Source organism: Ornithodoros turicata, chromosome 7 (genome assembly GCF_037126465.1).
Source record: "Ornithodoros turicata isolate Travis chromosome 7, ASM3712646v1, whole genome shotgun sequence".
In the NCBI taxonomy this organism is placed as follows: Eukaryota; Metazoa; Arthropoda; class Arachnida; order Ixodida; family Argasidae; genus Ornithodoros; species Ornithodoros turicata.
In genome coordinates, this window is record NC_088207.1 from 20945654 (window position 1) to 20968130 (window position 22477).

A 22477-nucleotide genomic window follows, 5' to 3' on the forward strand; every position below is an offset into this window, starting at 1 on the left:
CATTGGGACAACTTCGTAGCTTTTATAATTAAAAAAGTTAATTTTTGAAAGTTAATTAAGACATTGCCTTAGGAGTTTGCTAACGCCCTCATAAGGAGTGCCCTTCAGCATATGCTATATTGCAATTGATTTCATCTCGGAAAAAGAGATATATACATGTTTTAAATATATGTTCGCATTTAGCTGGGGCACCCTGGATATGCGCGAGATTCGATTAGTAACATGAGAATGAATGAACTGTTTCGCGGAATAGTTCAGTCGTCGACAGGTTGCTGTGCAGTGTAAAATGAAAGTAGGAGGAACTATGTACACACACTACTCTGCAGCACCGCACACAGTATCACGAAGATAGAAAATGGCAGAATACAACTTAACTAACAATAGCAGAAACCATGACGTGAGAGTACAGCCTGTGAAATAAACAAGAGGTCGTCAGAAGCTCCATAAACAATTGCAGAACCCAGCCGCGTTGCACCGGATCATAACAATGGCCTATAATTGTACAGCTGTCAGTTATCATCGTTACACCCAGAAAATGCAAGACAATATATCTTGTCTCGTTAATCTAGAGTGCGCATGACAAAAAGTTAAGTATCTTGCACCACAGGAACGAGCCTTTCAGTAAGGCATGAAGGCAGCTAGACCAGCCGAGCCTATATGAGTCGAATGTCTGTCTTGGGTAATGTCGCACGAAACTGTTGCATTGGCCATATAACTAAACGGTCTGTTTATTACTTTTATAGTCATATTTTTTCAAAGTCAAGTGTTTGTTACTATTGCTAAAGATTACTAGCCTGGAGGAAATCACGCGCAGCGGGTATGGTATTGCCACACGGTAGTGACAGGTCAAAGCTGCTTCGGAAACGTATACCTTGACGAGACACCTCTGACAGATCGACAGGTTTGCTTGGTACTGGCGCAAGCTTCCTGTTGATCTCCGCGGAATTCCTGCGAAGGTAGGGCGGTGATAGTAATATCTATCAGCAGGTGGCTATTCGAACGGGAGATCGCCAACTTGCCCAACCCTTCATCAGCAGCTAGAAGCTGCACAGAAAGTACTGTCCGCAGATAACTTTTTTTATTTCACCAGACAGCATCATAAAAACACAAGTAGAAGCGCTCAATGTCACGCGTTTAGTTAAAGTGAAGGGCTTCGTCCTGCTGAGACAGAATCCGAGACAGATCATCGGAGGGGCAACAAACAAACACTGATAATTATTCGTGAGTCTTCGAACAGTATTGGTCATGTTTTTCGCTCTCAAGCTTCAAGGATAAACAAATTGTTCTCGAGGAAGGCCCGACCTTCCTGAGAACAAAACGACACTGAAAAACGGAAAACAAAGCAACCCATTTTTTTTTTCCAGGATGACTTTGTTTCGACAACAATCAGACGGCACAACTACCATCTCTGTCTTCAAAGAGAAAGAAGAACACGCTCTCGCAACAGGAATCCCCTGTCTGACAGCACCGCCACCTACACCATATCAGACGGAACGTCAAACGTCCCGTCAATCACGACGTCAGGGCCGAACCAAGAGAAACGAAAGTGGCGGGAAGAAAAAAAAAAAACCCTCTCATGATCTGCATGACAGCAGAAGAGCCGTCGGGGAAAGAAGACGCACTCTGAGGGGGAGAGGTCACTCTCGCTCGCCCCAAAATCTGGAGCATCGGAAGAAAGTGAAACTACGTTGCAGCTTCTCACGTAAGTCACGTGGTCCGGGGTGCATTCATATAAAATGATGCGCCGGATGCCAGCATCACAAACCTTTCCCCCCACGAACCAACCACTAAAGGCAGCAAGCTCTATACCAGCAGAAGGTAAGCTTGCAGTGGCTCAACCTTTCTGGATATACACGAAAAAAAGGTGGATACCTGGTGTGGAAACAGGTAAGTATATGTGAATGCGTACGGTGTCCAGTGGACGTCGAGAAGCACCTTCAGTGGGTTGGAGACTCAGGCGACGGGTTCAGCATTTGAGCGGTGTGGCACGCCACTGTTAGTGTTTCAGAATGGCTGGATACCTTAAGCATAATCTCTGATGTCGATGGTTATTATTCTCTTGTTTCTGAACCATACATTGACCGAGGCTTTTAGGGATAAATGTAAAATACATAAAAAGAAAGTATAGATGGCGATAACGGTGGTGTAGCCCCACCTTCTCCGATGGGGTGCTCATAATGTGAATGGGAAATGTCAGGCTATCGTACTGGGGTGAAAGTTACAGATAATCTCGTGTATTGGAGTTAGACAAAGTCTCCCTATTGAAGTATTCAGACGATTGCTCGTCAAGACTTTACACCGTTATCGCATTGATACCATCTACAACAGCATACATTGAACCAGCCAGTACCTAGTATAAATTCTCCTATACGATCTATAACTGAGCGCACTCACTACAACGTCTTTGTCTCAAGTCTACTACTAATTTGACCATTCAGATTACAAAACAAACGCATTTCCTACGAGTCTTATCTTCTGCTACCGAGGGTGCGTGCCGCTATCGACGTTTGTCTTGTCACGAAAGCTGGTACTCTGCTGCTCAGCAATTACTTTATGGTTATACCTGGAGCACAAATTTTTATTCCGCTAATTCCTTCGGACATAATTCTGCGCTCATGAACTTAGGAAAGGGATAACGAGAGGATAGAGAGGCAGGCAAAGGAATGGCCGTGCAATCATGCAGATGTTAGCATTACATGCATCATGTATTTTCAGGATATAAATTGAGCTTATATCATGAACTTAGAAGAATATAAGACATATCCATCAGTATGTTCTAACCGCGCGCTCCCCTGGAATTACTAGCTGTTGGTTGTGCAAAGTCTTATCGTTAGCTCATGCCTATCTGGTCTGGTGCCCGCTTCTTCATTTTCGAATGTATTTCGAAGTGAACTGAATTATGACAAACTGTATTTCAGTAACGACCTCCCAGCCGCTCTCCTACATACAGCCCAGAAGCGTTAGGGTTTTTCCCAGTAGTGCCTGTATCTCATAATATTCATAATGGCGAATCTGGTATACAAAAAACGCAAAAGCCGTGGTGACTGTGATGTGCCAAACACGGATGATGTAGTGAACTAGTTTATTTGACGTTTAATTCAAAATTCCGTCGTGCGAACGGCAGCAAGCACTAGCAGTCGAGCCGACAAAAACAATAGTGGTTTGTTTGATTAGCGATTTCGACGGATAAACCGCTGAAGGCGCAGAATGATACCATTCTGTGTGGAAAGCATGGGGCGTACGCCTTTTTGTGACAATTAAAGTAACTTCATAACTGCCACAAGAAAGTGTGTGCCTCTCGTTTTCAACAATCCGTGACAGAGTACGATGCTACGGTTTGTTATGAGCGTGCTATGCGGTGAAGTGGTTTTAACAGTGACACAACAGAGATGTTATCGAGGAAAATTGATTATCTACGGATATTGATAATGACGCGATTGGTATTGACGCTTACGATTCATACCTAATTAATTTATTTATTTTATTTATTATATTTATTATTTATCTATTATTTTAATTAAGTGAGTGAATTAAGTAACCGTGCGCCTCCGCGGAGGAGCGCGATTGTGCCAGCGCATTTTATCCGGCGCGGATTTCAAAACCTTCTATTTCCATCCGCAATGCGGAATGTCCCGCGGATATCAGTGTATATAACCGCACCCGCACACGTTTCTATGCGTAATGGCGAAGGTGAATGTATGAGAAGTGATGTGTTTCATGCGGCATCACTATTGTCTTTGCAACATAAACAGACCGAAATCGCTGAGCGGCCTTCTGGGTGGTCTCATAGTGCTGCGAGCAATGAGGGGAAGAGCCGCTACAGGAACTGCAGTGTTTGATATCATTTCCTATACACTCGTCATACAATGATAAAAGAGATCGTAGCACATTCTTTAGTATTGCATGCTAAGTTTATGTCTTCTCGGGTGTTTTCTGCCAGATGGTGCGATACTTAGGTTTAGCACCACTGCAATACGTAAATACAATTGAAAACGTAAAATGTCTTGCGGTCTCACCCGTAAATTATATAGTTAAAGTGGCCAGGAAGAAAGTTTTTGCTTGACAAATTGAGCTCCAATTCGTTTTTGCATGTAGCTCCGTGCAGGAATGCGAAAGTGTGTTTTCCAGGCAATATTTTCCGTGCTCATTAAGAGAAAACATTGGGATACGGATCGTAATATTCAGGGCTGTAGGCACCAGGCAACGGAATCTCGTAAAACGTGTAATTTAAATGGAATATCGGCTAACAACAAGAAAAAAATATGTAATGACAATGTCACTGGATGTTCCACAGCTTAACATGCAGTACGCTACCCCATTAACTATCTCCCTCTCCCTTTTCTGTCACTCCTTACACTACCCAACTACCAAGTGAAGCTGGATTTTAAGCGTCCTTTTGCGTAATTAGAGTTTTTCTTTCTCGTAAAGACTATTTACATTTTTGTCGCACCCGGACCACGTCTGGATATTTTTGTTAGGGTTAAGCACAACACAACTCATACACCGATGAAAGATGATAGTCACTGAAAAGGTTAGCCAGCTGTAGGACTCGAGCCCACGTCCTCTGGATTGCCGGTCCAGGGCTCTACCAATTGAGCTAAGCTAACACGCCTTCTCAGCGACTTCCAGGGTGCGTCATCTGAAGGGACAAACCAGCCACACTCTCTCACTCATCCTCCTTTCACTCTTACATTTTTGCTTACTCATACACACATTCATACGACAGGATCGACGCAGGCAGCAACTGTTGAACATGAAAAAACAGATGTTCTGAGGCTGGAACAACATAGAAGGGGCAAATACATACAAAGCCTCAATTTGCCAAAAGCCTCAATTGAGGCTTTGTATGTATTTGTCCCTTCTATGTTCCAGCCTCAGAACATCTGTTCTTTCATGTTCATACACCGAGACCCGTGTTCACTGAATAAGTCAACCTCTTAAATCTCCAATGCTGAAACTCAGCCTTGCCTTATCTGGACGTGCTATATCGCCCTCCCGATACGGCCTTTTTCCCGTTATTTACATTTTCGTTAGCTCGACCTCTTTGCGTCACTCGATGCATTATACGCTTATCTCCCCTCATTCGACATTATATTTTCATAAGTCGACTGGCATTGCACGTCTCGGAGACCTTGGCACACTGAGTCAGCTTCCTTCGCTTTCGATGCAAAAGCGTATTTAAAAATACAGCTGTCGTCACACCCGTGGCTTCCTGGCTGTAAGACATTCAAATATGGGCTCTGCTCAGCAGCGTTGCAGGCCAGAAAAGTATGTACTATAAACCTGGGAAGCAAATAGTCCCCACATGTGCAGAGTATTACTGCCCTATAAATCTCTACCCTATACCGACTTTACAAACTATATCCTACGAATTATGTGTGCTGCTTCGTCTGTATCGAAGTTAATGTGCATTCCAAAGCACACGTAGTACAACTGTTACCCGTACAGTCACATTAAGCATGAAGGAGCTAATAATAGATGAGTGCTCTCAGGGAGTCGGAAGTGCTTTATTCCACTAATATTCTGTATACTTATGTTTGTGCTTGTGTTTATGATATGCACACTTATGCTTTGATCGAACTATGTGATCGATCAAAGTTATGTGAAGTCAAGTAAGATTTCCCTCTATAGAACAAACGTGCATGCCACCGAAGGCACAAACCATTGTTTTTCACCAAAGTATCGTTTGTGCAACATGTCTACCTTCGGTTGCTAGTCGCATTTAATTATCATAACGGGGTGTATAGGAAAGCTTAGTACGCATCTCCGCTACCGGAGAAAACATATAAGACGATGTACGTGTGCAATTCCATAAGCTTCTTTATTTTATCTAATATTGGCAGTCTCTAGACGTACACGCACAATCTACTATCAGACTATTGCATCAGAATATTTTTTTCGTTAAGGGAATAGCAAGAAGCCGACTCGTTAATGGCTAACTGTTCCCTTCTTCGCTTACGCTTACACTAAACATATCACCTCCCGACATGCCATCTAAAGTTATACACCACAAAAACAGTCGACCTATCGTACCTCTGTACTGCACTCTTAAAAATGAACTTCACCGCATAGCACGCCCCTAGCCAATCATAATTTCGAATGATATCGTTATCTGCCCCGATTTGTTGAAAACGGGAGGCGTGCGCCTTTTTTGTGACGCTTATGCTGTTCATAATTGTCACAAAAAAAGGCGTACGCCTCCCGTTTTCAACAAATCAGGGCAGATAACGATATCATTCGAGATTATGGTTGGTTAAGAGCGTGCTATGCGGTGAAGTTCATTTCTAAGAGTGATGTGCTACTCTACATGACCTCGTAACTTCCGAAACTTACACAGCTAGTCACAACTGCGAATTCGTCCAATATAGTATATAAATTTGACGTAAGCTGTCTTTAAGTACGGGGTATCGTTCGTTTACAGTTTTCTTCCGTCTTGACCTTTGTGAGCCGAATCAAGATAGGCTAACGAGTTTATCCGTTTCGAGGTTCGGATCTCAGTGGAGGAAGGGTCCGGATATCCTAAAACCCCTTCAGTTTCTGCCGCCCCATCTGTTTCAATCGACCTTAGGCAGTGTAAATAACATGCTGCCCAAGACTAAGCCCTCCTCGGAAAAATCCTGTATCTTCCCCTGTCCTGCACTTATAGGAGAGCGAAAGGTTACAAAATTCCCACGTGACATGCATATTCGCGCTTTTAAAAACGTGTCCCAAACTTGGCGTTGATATTCGAATGTCTTTCTGAAAGAATAGCAGAAATAATCGTGAGAGAGAATTAGCCTTTGCAAAAGTGTTACGAAGCCTTGTAAATTTAGTGGAATCGAATGTCTTCTAGAAATAATGTCGTTATGTCCATTGCTAATGATGATTGTTAGGGTGGCAGTTAACGTTACATTTAAATAAGTAAATAAACATATATCAGCATCGCGTCGTTCGCACCAGAACAGTTAGCTCACACATATACGATTGTCTCTTATACAATATGCACAACGAGGAAGAAAAAACAAACAAACGAAAGTACGGAAGTCTCTCTTCCCTGCAAACGTGCAAGGCAGTAATAATAGCTCTCCATACTCGCCATCTGCTTCTGTTCAAAGCCCTTCTCAGATGACAGCGTCTAATGTCCGCATACACGATGTATATGTCTGGCGGATTCGGAAGAAAAGAGAAAGCGAGGCAATTTTAGCCGCCGCCTCAGTGGAAAGCGTGACCGTTTTGCTTACGTCCACCACGATTGTTCGCCGAACGCGTTGCAGTGTTGACCCCAAACCCCGAAATAGTGTCATCACGCGTTGGCATCGCTGTGAATTACGGTCTGTGGGAATCTCTCAAGGGTGATGGCGGCAAGGAGATTCAGGAAGGACCCATCATTGTTTTTTTTTTTTTATTATTCTTTTTCGGCTGAACGTTGTAGTTTGCGCTCTTCTTTTTTCAACTTGCAACTTCCTCGATGGCATTGTTGTAAAAGAGCCGAGCTTCGTTGCCAGCGCACGAGCGCCTGCACCGGGTGCAAGTGCGTCTCACGATGCCTGCTCGAGAAAGCGGTGTCGTTTTCAGAACAATCTGACGATTCATCGAAAGGTGAACGGCCTTGTCCTGAACTTCCCAAGAAAAGAGACGGACGCTGAGAGAACCAAGAGAAACGCCGATTCTTTCTGTTCTCTTGTTCTTCCCTTTGTTCTTTCACTCTTCTCCCTGCCAACTCTGCGGTAAACAATCCCGAAATTCTGCATCCTCGTCATCCTCCCCCCCCCCCTTTTTTTTTAGATACCCACAAAATTTAGTGTTCAACAATACACACTCTTAAAAATGAACTTCACCGCATAGCACGCTCCTAACCAACCGTAATCTCGAATGATATCGCTATCTGCCCTGATTCGTTGAAAACGGGGGCGTACGCCTTTTTTGTGACAGTTATGCTATAATTGTCACAAAAAAGGCGTACGCGCCCAGTTTTCAACAAATCAGGGCAGATAACGATATCATTTGAGATGATTGTTGGCTAGGAGCGTGCTATGCGGTGAAGTTCATTTTTAAGAGTGCAGAACATTAGTTCAGAGAAATTAGTGCAGAGACACTAAAATTCGGGGCAAAAATTTCTCTTTGTGGAATAAAAAATGCAGTTACGTCGACATCAACACAAAAGGAACAGCTATCCTATCTTTCCTCTCTCTCTCTGTCCTTCTCAAGAACCGCGGCAACGCGGAGTGTCCTCGGACTGGTCCCCTCAAACGATCTCCCGCTGCGATTGGACAAACACTTCTGAGGAGACCAATTGGAGATCGCTCCCCGTTGTCGGCCTTCTTAACAAGGAGAGAAAGAGGCAAACTGCAAAATTGCGTTTTTCCTCCTTTTCTCTTTTTTTTTTCTATCGAACATAAATTACGAACAATGCAACGGAAAAATCTCGTTGCTTTTAAGTTTTGTGTCGAGGTAACGGCCATCCTTCATTCCGCTGTGATAAATTTTTAAACTTTAGGCTCCCCTTTTTAAGCGGAGTGTCCTGCAGTCACGGAAAAAAAAAATCTCAACCTCAAATGCTCCACGGGTGATCTGAGCGCATTCAGAAATAGAAATGCGTAGTTAAAAACAACAAGGATCGAGCGCCGGTTACGTCTAGCCGAGTCCACAAGAGAGGAAGTTCACTGCTGCCGCTATTTTCCACACGCAAGGTGACGGCATCTCCTCTTCCTCCTGAGTGCCGGCCTATTTCAGAGTACCACACTCTCCGTAACCGGAAAAGGGTTCCCCCAAGCCCCCTGGCGGCGGCGGCTCTCAAACAAGCAGCCATGATTGACGTGGCTTGTGTATACATTAGGAAACAAGGACCTGGGCTTAAATATATACATATGTTTGATCGCGGTGTGCACACAGGTCAATACTCGTCCAGTATACCTATAGCGACTGCGGTGGATGCCGCGGCACGTCTTATAGGTTGAGCGCACGTGTAGTGGATTGGCTTTGTGCGCTGCGCTTCATTTAAAGTGTTACCGTGGAACACGCTAGCACTTTATCACACTTATCACGTGTTACGTGCTTTGACTACGTTAAGCTTTATGGTATTGTATGACACCTCACCTGATATGACTGATTAATGTAAAAGGCTGTAATTCCCAACCATGTCAACTTTCATTACAATTTTCACAGCAAAGGGGGTAATAATAGAATGGTTGAGTGCGCCTGTTGGCACATAGCTAGATGAAGAAATTGGAGCTGTAAGGACAAGGGCCATAAAAAACACACCTACACGGTCCAGCCCCGGTAGCCGGGGAGCAGCACACTGGGAGCAGTGGGAGCGGCCACACAGTGGGAGCAGCCTGTCCCGTGTGTTCTTTATGTCCCTTGTCCTTACAGCTCCAATTTCTTCGTATAGGGAGTAATAAGCACGTAGAAAATAGACCTCTACCCGAGAAACGTCATCATAACGTTGGTAGACAAACTGAAACCGAAACATATCGGAAGGGGAGGCCTAGGTTCCACGAATGGGCACTTGTTCGCTGCCTCCTACTGAAAGAAAAATAGAACAGAAGGCCGCGTCCCTTTCAGGGACCATCGTAGTCCTCAAGGCTATGGCTTTCGGGCGCGACCTTGTTCGCCCCTAGCTTCGACCGTAGTTCAACTCTACCAAATTGGTGGCGCTGTCGAACACTATGACGTCATATGTTTACAAACAGGGAGAGGTCTATTGGCGCCGCGAATAACGAAAGTCAACAGGTCGTCAGAGCACGGCAGGTGTCTTCGCCAGCGAGGTATTCAGGAATATAGACGTTACGACGGCTTGTCTCTGCGCAGGGGAGAGGGCACAGTTTCGAGAAGTCACGAGACGAAGTTTCTGTCCATTGACAAGGCCGCAATAAGGAAGCATTCGTGGATCGGCATAGATCCACAGACGAAGCCACGTGCATCCCCTTCTTTGGGAGAGGGACGAACAAGGGCGCTCCGCGGGAAATGGCGAAAAGTGGGAAAGTGTGGAGCTGCGCAGATGGCTGACCTTCTTGCATAGCGTGTGAACGAGGATCTCGTTCGTGTGACGTCAGAGCTCGAAGCCAAAGTGTGTGTCGCCGACAACGACAATTAGAAAATTAATCACGTTTCCTTAACACTGTGAAGTACAGTATAGCCGTGCATAGGGTAACGAATCGCTTATACGTAAATGTCGAAACCCCGTTCAATTTCAGTTACGCACAGCGCGACTTGTACAACACATGAGAGTTGCCAGAATAGGGAGTGTAATTGGATGGGGCTGCAAAGAAATTATCGGTCCTGTGTTTGAAGTGCATGCCAGTGCATGTGTTTGAAGAAGCTTACACTACGTGTAAGCTTCTTCTTAGACACCCGTACAAACACACACACTAATTTACTTTTACGTGCAAGTGGTTCGGAGTATAACCAGCTTATCACTTATAGAGGGGCTAACATCTCCATATTTTCTCACCACCTCACTTTACTCCTTGTAAGACTATACCCTATGTCCTGCATTATAGCATTACACATTTTGTGTCTCCACACTAGATCTTACATCTAGGTATTACGCATGTTTGGAACGCGTACACGCATTACACTCGGAGATGTAATGCACAGTACGAAGTCAAAAGAGTTCCAAACCTGTGCAAGTCAGGGATTTTATCCGCACCTCCAGGACCCTCCCCCTCAAATATCTTACAGCACCCCCGAAAAATACCTCACGAAAAGGCCTCGGAATAGCTCGAAAAGCTACCAGATACGGGTGTCACCCACACGAGATGAAAGTCCCGCGGAAATTTTCAGGCACATATGGATTTTCAGTGCCACTTGCACATAATGTTTTTGAGTAAAAAGACATTATCTGGCGCTACAAACTAAAAAAAAATGATTTTTTAAATTGTACTTCATATCCTAAATTAACAAATGCCTTTAGTGAACACTAGGCTCTTCCACGAATTTTCGAAAGAACCCGAAGAACTTCATAGTTTCGGGTTCTACAAGAGTAGGTGACGTCCCCGGGAGTTCTGTCTCCTAGCAACAGCGCTCGTCTCCACTCTCCGCTTCACTGTGTAAGACTGCCAGCAGCTGTGGCGAGGTGACGGAAGTGAACACTTCGAGGAGCAGTGTTGCCAGACGCGTTAGTAGAATGTGCACCCCTTGACGTCATACTTCCCAAAACTATAAATGTATTTTGTGACACGTTCGCGTCACGTGACACGGTGATTGCAATGACAACAATTCGGTAGGATACAGCGGACATGAGATTCACACCGAAGCGGCACCCTAAGTTTCCTCTTTAACTGATCGTCTGCGTGTCCTCCTCAGTGACTGAGTGATGAAATCGTTCGAACGAAACATAAACTCTCCATATTGAGTTCATCGAACGCTCATCATAATTGGAAGACACAATAATCGATACATCGTACCGGTAATGACGCACACGTCAAGCGCCGAATAAACATTTCTGACCTCGCGCGCTGACCTTTCCTTCAGACTTTTTACGTGTCATCAATTTCTCATACCTGCGCAGGTATGCAAGAAACGAGCAACACATATAGAAGAGCCGAACCTGCTAGGCCACTCGGTGCGCGTGCGCGTTAGAATGTTTCCATATTGAAAATACACCGTTTGACATTGAACGTTCCGTTTCCGCTTGGAAGTCATCGGGGATGCAGCGTGACTGGCAGGTTCCCGCAGGAGATGTATGTTTGTGAACAAGTGTATAGCGCATATCGGGTCAAATACCGGAACCCTTCGAAGGAACACTTCCTGGATCATGCTAAATTTCATCTTCCGATATCCTCGCGCTGTTCCTGGCAGGTGTAATACGCGTTTATTGGGACACGACTCTTTCCAAGCATACGTGTGCACCGCATTTGGAGAGCCTTCAGAGCGAGCTACATGACCCTTGTTGTTCAAGGAAATTTATCGAACGTTATCAACGCTATTTCCAATTAATTGTGGAGACCACCTATCGCGATGCCAAAATGCACAAGGACATTCTCAAGTGTAATGTTGCATGATTTATCATCTATCCTTTATCTCCATGAAAGCCGGTCTATCAAATCGGAATGGCACGAGATGTAAGATTGACGTACGCTATCAGGTCCCGGAGGGCATATGGTCATCTCGGTCATCATACACTGTTAAAACAGAACTTCACCACATAGCACGCTCCTAGCCAACCATCATTCCGAATGATATCATTCTGTGCATTGATTTGTTGAAAATGAGAGGAGGCGCCTATCTGGGGCAGATTATCTTGTCCCAGATAGGCGCCTCCCCCCCGTTTTGAACAAATCATGACACAGAATGATATCATTTGGTATGATGGTTGGTTAGGAGCGTGCTATGTGGTGAAGTTCTGTTCTAACAGTGTAGGGGGGGGGGGGTCGTTCATCATAGCTTAGCGAGTTTTAGACGGAAGTCAGGCGGTAGTCATGACTTTGTAGAGTACGACTAGATCTTAGTGTCGCATTACAATGTGACTTGTATAGTGTCCTTCCCCGTCTGATTATCAACCTCCCATGAACTCTTTGATTGTTACGTTTAACTTGTAACGATAAATAAAGTAGTGAAGACAGCTGGGCAACTTGGCTAGAATTGCTGTCTTGTATCTTTTCAGCTGTTTGTCCTTTGTTTCTAATCTGAACTGTAACTGTAACTACTAGTTACGAGACGAGTTAATTTCCTCGGCAGAGTAACTTGTAAGTTGTAACAGTCCAGCTCGACAAAGACGAAGAGGGGACCGATAAGAAGAAAAAAGGTGGAACGTTGGTATTTGGGATTTGGAGACGAGCTGATTAAAAAGGAACATTACATGTGGGAGTGTTTGCTGGAAGGATAGCTGTAAAAATATAACTCACGCAGTTAATTTTGAGACGTAGCCTGTTAACCCTTATATCACCACCTTCTATGACCCCTAGTCGCCGATTGTTGGCACGAAATAGTAGCTTTAACTTCATTCTCATGATACATCTTGTTTTTTGTGTTTGTGCGGCTCGTACCTCCTGTTTTTCATCGCCCCTGTATCGCCCCAGGCGATCAATCATCAACTCCCCAATCATCATCATAAAAATAAAGATACTGTGCAAATCAACCTGCTGTTGATGTATCATAAGCAGGATCAAACTTAAAAATCGACGGATGAAAAAGGGAGCTTGAACCATGCTGTATATTATTTTGCGTTATTATTACGTTGCAATGTGGAGATATGGAACAATTCTTGAATGCTCAGAGGGGGGAACGTAAGCTGTGTACCAAAGGGCAAAGGGGATGTATTAATGACCACGAGTTTTTCCAACGTTTCAGGATGAAGCTGCTGCCCGTGTTCCTCGCCGTAGGTAAGTCATGCCTTTCCACGTCATCCGTTGTCGTTAAGCATAAATAATGTTTGGATTATGATAGTCGGCAGCTTTACGTCTAAAGCCAAATACGCAGAGATTAACATTGACGCAGACATAATGCATAGACATAGACATAATGGACAAATGTACGCATAAACCTTCCATACGTGCCTGCATGTCTCTGAAAAGTAATGCTGAATTGATGATTGCTTGTGGATTTGTGTCGCAAGACAAGCATGAGCACGGGCGACGCCACAGTGGTTGGTCTGTGGATTAATGACGGTTCGTTAGTGCGGGCAGACATCTCAGCACAAGACACATCGTATTTAACGTCCCTCGCCGACGAGACGACCGAAGACGGCGTGTCTGAGTAAGCAGCTTGTAGAGGCCCGTCCTCGGCTCGATTCGATCCCGCAACAATGGGCAGAGGTAAATAAGATTCCAAACAAAAACTGGGCAGTCAAATATCTTGATGTGAGAGGCACGTTATGCAGGGCATCGGCCAAAACGAAGACCTAATGAAAAGAAAAAAGACCATGAATCTTGCTAACGAAACAGCACTTACACAGCACTTACAGCACTTACAGCACTCACACAGCGGAACAACTGATCTGGCCCTGAGTACACAGAAGTCTCACGGATAACACTGCGTTCCTTCCGCCCATTCAGTGACCACACGTTTGGATTCGTCATGTCGAAAGAACTATTCATACTAGCTCACCTAAAACGCCATCTACACAGCGTAGCGAATCGCATCCCCAACGCACTGTGTTTCTCAAATAGAGACTTCTCCTTTCAGGAGCAGTCATTGTCAGCAGCGCCCTGGGAGCGAGGGTGAGTCTCTTTCGAATGCCTTTCATCAGCATAAGATTCGTTAGCGGTGGCGTTCGTCACGCTAGCTGTGTGAACAAGATCACTGTGCACTTACGTTTGCCGCCGCGACCTTTAAGTGCGGTCCTTGTCTTCGGAAGCAGGCCGAGCGTAACCGCCGGGACGTCACTGATGATGTCACCTGCCCGCTTGAATGGGTCCTCGCTTGCGACAATGCTCCGTAATTGTTTTCGCGCCTTTCGCCACTTAAGCGCGAGGCAGACTACTTTGTGTTGGAACGTACTGCGGTTACCCCAGTCCTTCTACTCTACTTTGAACTGGGCTGTGCCATCAATGTGCTTAGTGGTATCGGAAACGTTGGCTGGGTACCGGGTATTAGGGAGTTTCAGAATAGAAGTGTTTTATAATAGGTTTTAGAATAGAATGTTAGGGTGATAGACAGTTTTAGAATCAGGTACCCATGCGTCTTGGGGGCCCCAAGGAGATAGGGTCGTGACCGCCTTTAACCCGAACACCGTTTTCCGCAATGCTCAGCAACAACTCGCCTATTTCTTTGAGGCCCTACACCCGGGTACCTTATTCTAAAGCCCTACCCTATCAAAGGGCCTTAGGTTAATAACCAAATAAGGGATCATCACTGCACGTGCCTTGAACACTAACAGTGTTTCACCCAATGCACAGTGACTACTCCATAATCCTTTGAGGCCCCGAAGCACTTGGGTGCCCTATTCAAAAAACGTTCTATTGTCAGTAAAGTGTTTCGCTAACGTGTACTTAAGAGACTGGAGGTAGCTGAGGAGACATCATTTCCTAGCTTTACCAGTCGTGTGCTTGTAGGTAACGGTTCTGGTGCAGAGGACCGCAAGCAAATTGAAAATCCTACACCTTCATATTTCCCCCTGCTACTCCTGCTATCATAATCATCGTCATCGTTGAAGGTAGTCCTCAGACAAAGCACCATACAGTCAACAAACCTTGAACTATCTTTTGAACTATCCCCCATCTTGGACTATCCCCCACCCTCACCCCTACCCCTATCGCATTGAAGTAGACTACAGAACTACAAAGCAGTCTGCATCGAAGACCAAGTGGTATTTTGCTATGTGTGAGCGACGGCGAAATAAGTTGAGTGTTCATACAAGCTCTGGCAGGACACTGAGAGTGCAATGTCATGCGGACATACCGCCTTCAATCACGTGGCCAGCCACCGGAAGCCACAGGCTTTATTTGTAGGAAGAGGCTTTTGAAAGCTTCTATGGGGATCGGCTAAGGCCGACGGAATCACGTCTTCATGTGCCTACTTCGTGAAAAAGGGACAGAACTCATTGTACAGGCGTCCTTTGAAACGAAGGGGAGGGGGGGAAAGGAATGTCGAAATTGGCCCGCCGTACATTGGATTGTGGTGGTGGTGGTGGTGCTAAAAGAGCTCGCCGCAGCCGGCCTGACAGAGGTGGGCAACGTCACGGCTAAAGCTCTGGGGGAATGTGCGCGAACAACAATTATATTCTGACGATGAAGTGGGGAGTATGGTGGATGGTGGTGGATGAAGTGTGCAGAAATGGAAAGCAGCGTGTGGCGAGCCAGGTTTCCGTTTCAATGTCGTGCTTATATGTTTTGCAGATTAGTTTCCAAAAGAATTCGCTTGACATTTTAAAGAGAAGTTGCACAAGTAAACACAAATTTGCGAAGGACAAGGATATTGGGATATTGAACCAAGTTTCATTTTTAGTACTAGAAGGTGTATCACTTTCACGGGGCTAGGCGAATGAACTCGCAGTAACAACAACAACAACAAAAAATAAGTTAATGATAATGAATGGGGAAATTCGCCACGTAAGGTGCGGCCCTCTACCCCAAGGCACAATGGGGCAGGCTGAGATGTGTCCTGATGATGAGGTGATGAACGATGCAGTAACAAAGCTATCGAACATCTCGCAGAAGTGTGGCTTTGTCACTCTGTAAAGTAAGTTTGAAGCAGCACGTAGGGGCTGGAACAAAAAATGTCAGGAGGAGTCGAAATTAGGATTACAACCCCTGGGGCACATATTTGCACGAAAAGTACGAGTGTAGCGCTCAATTCTGGTGCGCAAGGGAGCACTCAGACTCGTTGGTTAGAAAAGCTCTTTCCCTCGGCTGCCAATCTGCGACGTCATGTCATCGGTCCAATAGTGATGTGTTTTCTTTTCGCGGTTGTACTTGGCGCTACACGTCCCGCATCTCAAGCAGACCAGTCGAACAGTCGCCTTGCCACAGCGCCGTAGGTGGGACAGGTTAATGGAATAGAGAATAAATAAAGAATTTTTTTTCCTTCACACAGCGCCCTTCAGGAGGAGGATACGGAGGCGGGGATGTATTCTTCAACCAGGTAGTAGCTACACCAGAGCCGGTAACAGATTACGGAGATGAGAAAGGGTATACTGCTGGTGACCTTCCTTCACCCCCTCGTGGAGGACATGACGCTTACTCACAAGAGTCTGATGATTATGGAACTGGAAAGGGTGGTTATGGTGGACCTAGCACCACGGGCCCCGGTTCCACTTATGGTCCTGCTGGCACTGACTCAACAACGGGGCCAGGCTATGGTAGCACGGGTTCGTCTGGACCATCAGCGCCTTATCAGCCAGCCGGTCCATCTGAGCCATATAGGCCTTCCGCTCCATCAGGACCTTCAAGGCCATTTGCACCTTCGGTTTCGCACGGCCCGTCAGCGCCATCCAGGCCTTCCAGGCCATCCCCGCAATACGGCCCTGAGGCGTCAGGACCTTCAGGACCATCTGGACCATCTGAGCCATACAGGCCTAGCGTGCCATCTCGACCACAAGGCCCATCCGGACCATCTGAACCATACAGGCCTAGTGTGCCATCTCGACCACACGGTCCTTCTGGACCATCTGAACCATACGGGCCTAGTGTGCCATCTCGACCACATGGTCCATCTGGACCATCTGCGCCGGCTAGACCTTCAAGGCCATCTCCTCAATATGGACCACAGGAATCAAGCGGTCCGTCTGGTCCCTCAGGACCTTCCGGACCTTTTGGCCCTGCTGGACCATCAGGGCCATCCGGACCTTACGGGCCCTCTGGGCCATCAGGACCTTCTGGACCTTTCGGCCCTGCTGGACCATCAGGACCTTCCGGACCTTACGGGCCCTCTGGGCCATCAGGACCTTCCGGACCTTACGGGCCCTCTGGGCCATCAGGACCATCAGGACCTTCCGGACCTTACGGGCCCTCTGGGCCATCAGGACCTTCCGGACCTTACGGGCCCTCTGGGCCATCAGGACCTTCCGGACCTTACGGGCCGTCTGGGCCATCAGGACCTTCCGGACCTTACGGCCCCTCTGGACCATCTGGACCTTCTGGACCATTCGGTCCATCTACTTCCTTCGGCCCAACTGTACCTTCAGGTCCATCTGAACCATTTGCTGCTCCAAGACCCACTGGACCCTCAGGGCCATCTGGACAACCGGCACCTGGTGGACATGATGATGGCCAGTATCATGACGACGGACAATACCATGGGGATGATGGACAGGTATGGCCAGCCATTCGTGGAACTCCTGGACAAGACTACCCTGTCTACAGCTCCGTACCTTCGACTGGATTCTCTTGCAAGGGCCAACCTTATCCTGGTTACTACGGCGACGTCGATGCACAGTGTCAGGTAGAACTTTCACCTTGTTTCTAGCAACACTTAATTCCCTCGATAGAACATTAAAATGGTACCTTTATGCATATTGTCACTTTGCTTTTCCCCCTTAGGTATTTCACATCTGCCAGGAGGACGGCAGACAGGATGCTTTCCTCTGTCCCAATGGTACAGTGTTCAACCAAAAATATTTCGTCTGTGATTGGTGGTACAACTACGACTGCAACGAGACCCCTGGACTCTACGAACTTAACGCCAATCTCTACATCGTACCTGAGGGCGGATATCAAGGAGGTCAAGGCGGCAGCTCTGCAGGACCAACCGCCGGATTCGGCGGAGGACGGCAACAAGGATTCGGCGGTGGACGTCAACAAGGGGGATTTGGTGGCAGCACTGTCGGCCCTACCGGAGGTCAAGGTGGCTTTGGACAAACCGCTACACAAGGAGGATACGAGCCAACTACCGGAGGTCCAGGAAGGACTCAAGGAGGTTTCGGCCGTCCATCTACTGGTGGACCATCAACAGGTGGCCATGGTGACTTTGGTGGACCAACGACAGGGGGAGCATCTACAGGAGCCTATGATAGACCCAGAGGTTTCGATGACGGGTCTCAAACAGGACGGCCCGGTAGCACTGGCAAACCTTCTGACGGATACGGAACCGGTACAACTGGAGGCTATGGCCAAACTCAAACCAGCGGTGAATACGTAGGCACAACCGGTCCAGGATTCAGTGGTCAAACAGACAGCGGATACGGAAGCACAGGCACAACTGACTTTGGTGGGCAGACCGACAGTGGTTTTGGTACAACTACCAAGCCTGCGCCTGGCAGGCATAGTGGGGGGAGGTCGCGCGGTTCAAGCTATGGCGGTCCCTCTGGCGGCGGTGAAACTTCCGGCGACTACTCCACGGGTGAGGATTACAGCACAGGTGAAGGAAAGACCACGGATAGCGGATATGGCAGCACAGGGCCATCGACAACTACGAGAGATCTCCCATCACCTTACGGGAGCACTGGTGCTGACTCCGACAAAGGCCAGACCAAATACCCGAGTTACTATTGAGACTTTGCTAAAGCATTTGTGATTGTGTAAAATACTCCGTGTGTGATGGTGTTGAGTTCAACGTGTGTGCGTGTGTGTCACTCTTTTGAAATTTTGCATCTTTCAGTCGTGTATGCTTGTGATCATTGTGAGCAGGTTTACTTTTTTGCCTTCCATACATTAGAATGTTAAGTTACAATAAAGTTTGTTTCTGTTACTTTTGTGCGTACTCTGCCATCCATACTCAGCCGCTAATGAACGCCACGCAGACGGTATACGGATATAATGCTGGAGCATGCAGCTACACGTTTAGGACGCAGAATTTGAAGATTATGAATCATACTGCATCATAATGTTAGTTTACTGGTGCATTACAGCGAAACAAATATATATTTTGCCCTTTAAGCCATCAGGAGCCCTTTGAGGAGCCCAGACTTCACAACATGAGGCTGTTGCTTGCCGAATGTCACAAACATACTTAGCTGACTAGGTACTAAAAGCAGCCGTGTACTAAAAGTGGAGTAAATAGTAAGGAGAAACGGTGGTGATGTGGTGTCCGCTTGCCGTAGTTGGCCTTACATTGGAGGGCAAGCGTATCGACTTGAGCGAAGATAAAGATAACGTCAAGCAAGGTAGTCCATCATAAAGCAGGCTAGCTGGTGGATAAACCCCATGATAGGCAAACATGAGTCATGGGCAAAGTTTGAGCCATCGTGTTGTGTTTCGTTTACGTGTCTTTGCCCATCGCTAATGTTTGCCTATCATGTAGCTCATCATAAGCAGGGTGACGAGTGGACCTGGCCTTAGACCATGCGAGATCTGCCTTCACTTTCCTTCAATTGTAACTACTGGATTTGCATTTTAAGTCCGGTATTTCCTATGCAACAGGTTAAGTCTTTAATCGCCTCCTGAACCCAACTGCGAAAATAATATTCGTGTCAGCCATATAAGCTAGGGGTTAAGACAGCCACGATCTTGCCAATGCTTCGGTCCTTGAAGCAACGGTTGGATCAGTTTCTACACATTTCAAGGGCTCGGAGCCGTAATGTACAGTTCCACAATAGGACAAAATCTGTGCGATATTTGGCCTTGCCGTCGCTGGAACTCACACGGGCTTCTATATCGCGTATTTACCCAGTGTTGTAAATTAAAAAAAAAAGAAAACAAAAAAAATCATGAACACACATACAGTGTAGGCGCATACACCTTTTACACGCAGCAACCTTTTATTAATAAGCATTCCCGGAAAATGCGTGCATTTCACGCTAGGGCACCACATGATCCCTCGATTTGCAACGGAACAGAGATATTCATGTTGCCGCTCTCGCCATACAATGAGCCGTCTGATCCAACCTTTTGTAGCGTGAAGGGCAGGGTCCATAATTCACGAGAAAAGGAGGGCCACTGATGAGCGTGACACGATCGGCGTAAAACGTGCGGCTTGCGGAACCACTTGACGTCCGAGCACGAACAAGGTCGTCGGGAAGGCTAAATGCGGACACGCGTCTTGCGGCTTTGTTGTCTCTCATTCGGTGCAACGAACGGCCGCTCCTGTGTTGTTCTCCGTGTACTGCACCGGTTCCGCATGAGACGTTGACTCGTCTGGATCACTTTCGCCACCTACTCGTCGCGCGTCCACTGACAGCAAATAAGACCGCACTTCGCGCACAATGGCACGCTGTCTATTTGGACGTGACCGCCAACGTGGAGTGACTAAGCAGTTTTCTGTTGTGATACTCCTTCGCTTCAGTGTGCGGTAGTAGACCTAGACCATACTTTCGAATATAGGCTACCGAACCGCTTTCGGCATCCAATGAAATTATGGGTCGTCACAACTCATGTCCAGAACCCTGTACACGTTTTGATTATTTTTAACAGATCCCACTCTCACCACTTCTTCATACACACTTAACTACTCAAAATTTCACTACTGCTTAGGCACACTGTGACCTAGTTGTCCGTGGGCCATTAAAACTCGCATCGTCGTCATCATCATGAATTGCGTTTGGAGAGCGCGCGCTATTTTTCGAAAATAATGGGTACCCAAACTCGTCCTAACGTGAACTTGTGGCAGCCTCGCGCAGCGAGATATTTTGCGATAGAGCTAGATTAGAGGCTCAGAAAAGAATGAGAAGAAACACACATCCTTTACTGCAACATATATTTAACGACTATATTTGGGACCAAAATGGGTATTTTTTTAGTTCAATGAATTTCGTGCACAAAATAAATATTATAAGTACTTGACTTGGTGGGTATTCAAGAGCAAATGCTTGCTTTTTGGGCTGTGGTAGGGAAAACCCTATTCTAAACTCACGTGTTGCCTTCGCTTGCATCGACCATGCGCGCCGTTTATCGGGTACGCTAAAATGGCGCCCCCTATTCTAATTCTCCCTTCTATCTCGTTGAAGTGTCGAGTGCTTCAATGCAGTGGGGCAACCGTGTGACGGACCAATACCGTAGCCACGCGGCAAACGTAATGCACTTAAACGAAATGGCAGTAACTTCACCTCCTAACCTAACCATCATCTGGAATGGCGTCGTTGTCTTCCCTGATTTGTTCAAAACAAGAGTCGTACGCCTTTTCTGTTACAATTATGTCCTGCATAATTGAGGCCTACGCCTGCTGTTTTCAATAAATCAGGGGACATAAAGATGTCATTTGAGATTATGGTTAGGTTAGGAGGTGAAGTTACTGCCATTTCGTTTAATGCATCAAGTTTGCCTTGTAGCTACATTCTTAAAAATGAACTTCACCACATAGCAGGCTCCTAGCCAACTATCAACCCGAGTGACATCGTTCTGTTCCCTGATTGGTTGAAAACGGGAGGCATACGCCTTTTTTGGTGACACTTATGCAGAAACGTTAGTTGACACAAAAAAGCGTACGCCCCACGCTTTCCACAAATCAAGAGTGATAGAGGGATCACTCTGTACAATGGTTGGCCGTCAGCGTGGTATGTGGTGAAGCTTTGTTTTAAGAGTGTACTCTCTTAAAGAATGAACTTCACCGCATAGCACGCTCCAAGCCAACCATCATCTCAAGTGATATCGTGATATGCCTTTATTTGTTGAAAATGGGAGGTGTACGCCTATTTTGTGACAATTATGAAAAGCATAAGTGTCACAAAAAAGGAGTACGCCTCCCGTTTTGAACAAATCAGGGCAGATAACGATATCATTCGAGGTGATGGTTGGCTAGGAGTGTGCTATGCGGTGAAGTTCATTTTTAAGAGTGATAGGGTATAAGACTCAAACGAACAGTGAAGTAGCAGAAGCATCCGTAAAAATGTACTTAGTGACTTCGTAGCTGTCTCTTTAAAGGTTGCATTTATTGAAATTCAGCATAGACATTAGCTTAATCTGAAAAGTATCGCCAGGCATCACAACACAAAACTCCACGGTCACCCTCGGAACACGCGCAAAGTCGATCATTACAACTCCTCACGGCGTGAGTTGAAGTCCACATTCTTTTCCAGTGTGTCATACACACCGGTGGCATTTTTTCATCCTTGCTCATTAACGGCGAGTCAGCATTGACCAGGAAGGTCGAATGACCCCACTAGCAATACCCTATCGCTTCCTGCTTCTAGGTGCTTAATGACGGGAAAGCTCGTAGAAGCGAGTGTAAATTGCAAGGAAGCAAC

The 22477-nt window shown here is 46.3% G+C and overlaps 1 protein-coding gene across 1 annotated transcript; it reads left to right on the forward strand.

Annotated features, from left to right (window-relative positions):
* The first annotated feature begins 1648 nt into the window (after positions 1-1648).
* LOC135400309 (collagen alpha-1(I) chain-like) lies at positions 1649-19048 on the forward strand. The gene is made up of 5 exons (XM_064632137.1): positions 1649-1702; positions 13273-13304; positions 14107-14141; positions 16456-17802; positions 17901-19048. Exons 2-5 carry the CDS (start codon positions 13274-13276, stop codon positions 18849-18851), a joined length of 2364 nt encoding a protein of 787 aa, XP_064488207.1. The 5' UTR covers positions 1649-1702; position 13273; the 3' UTR covers positions 18852-19048.
* The last annotated feature ends 3429 nt before the right edge of the window (positions 19049-22477 follow it).

Bases quoted from the DNA above. Each gene is read 5' to 3' on its own strand.
- LOC135400309 (XM_064632137.1), top strand. From the start codon at position 13,274: ATGAAGCTGCTGCCCGTGTTCCTCGCCGTAG. The intron at 13,305-14,106 runs GTAAGTCATGCC...TTCTCCTTTCAG, and splicing joins GCCCGTGTTCCTCGCCGTAG to GAGCAGTCATTGTCAGCAGC. The intron at 17,803-17,900 runs GTAGAACTTTCA...TTTCCCCCTTAG, and splicing joins ACGTCGATGCACAGTGTCAG to GTATTTCACATCTGCCAGGA.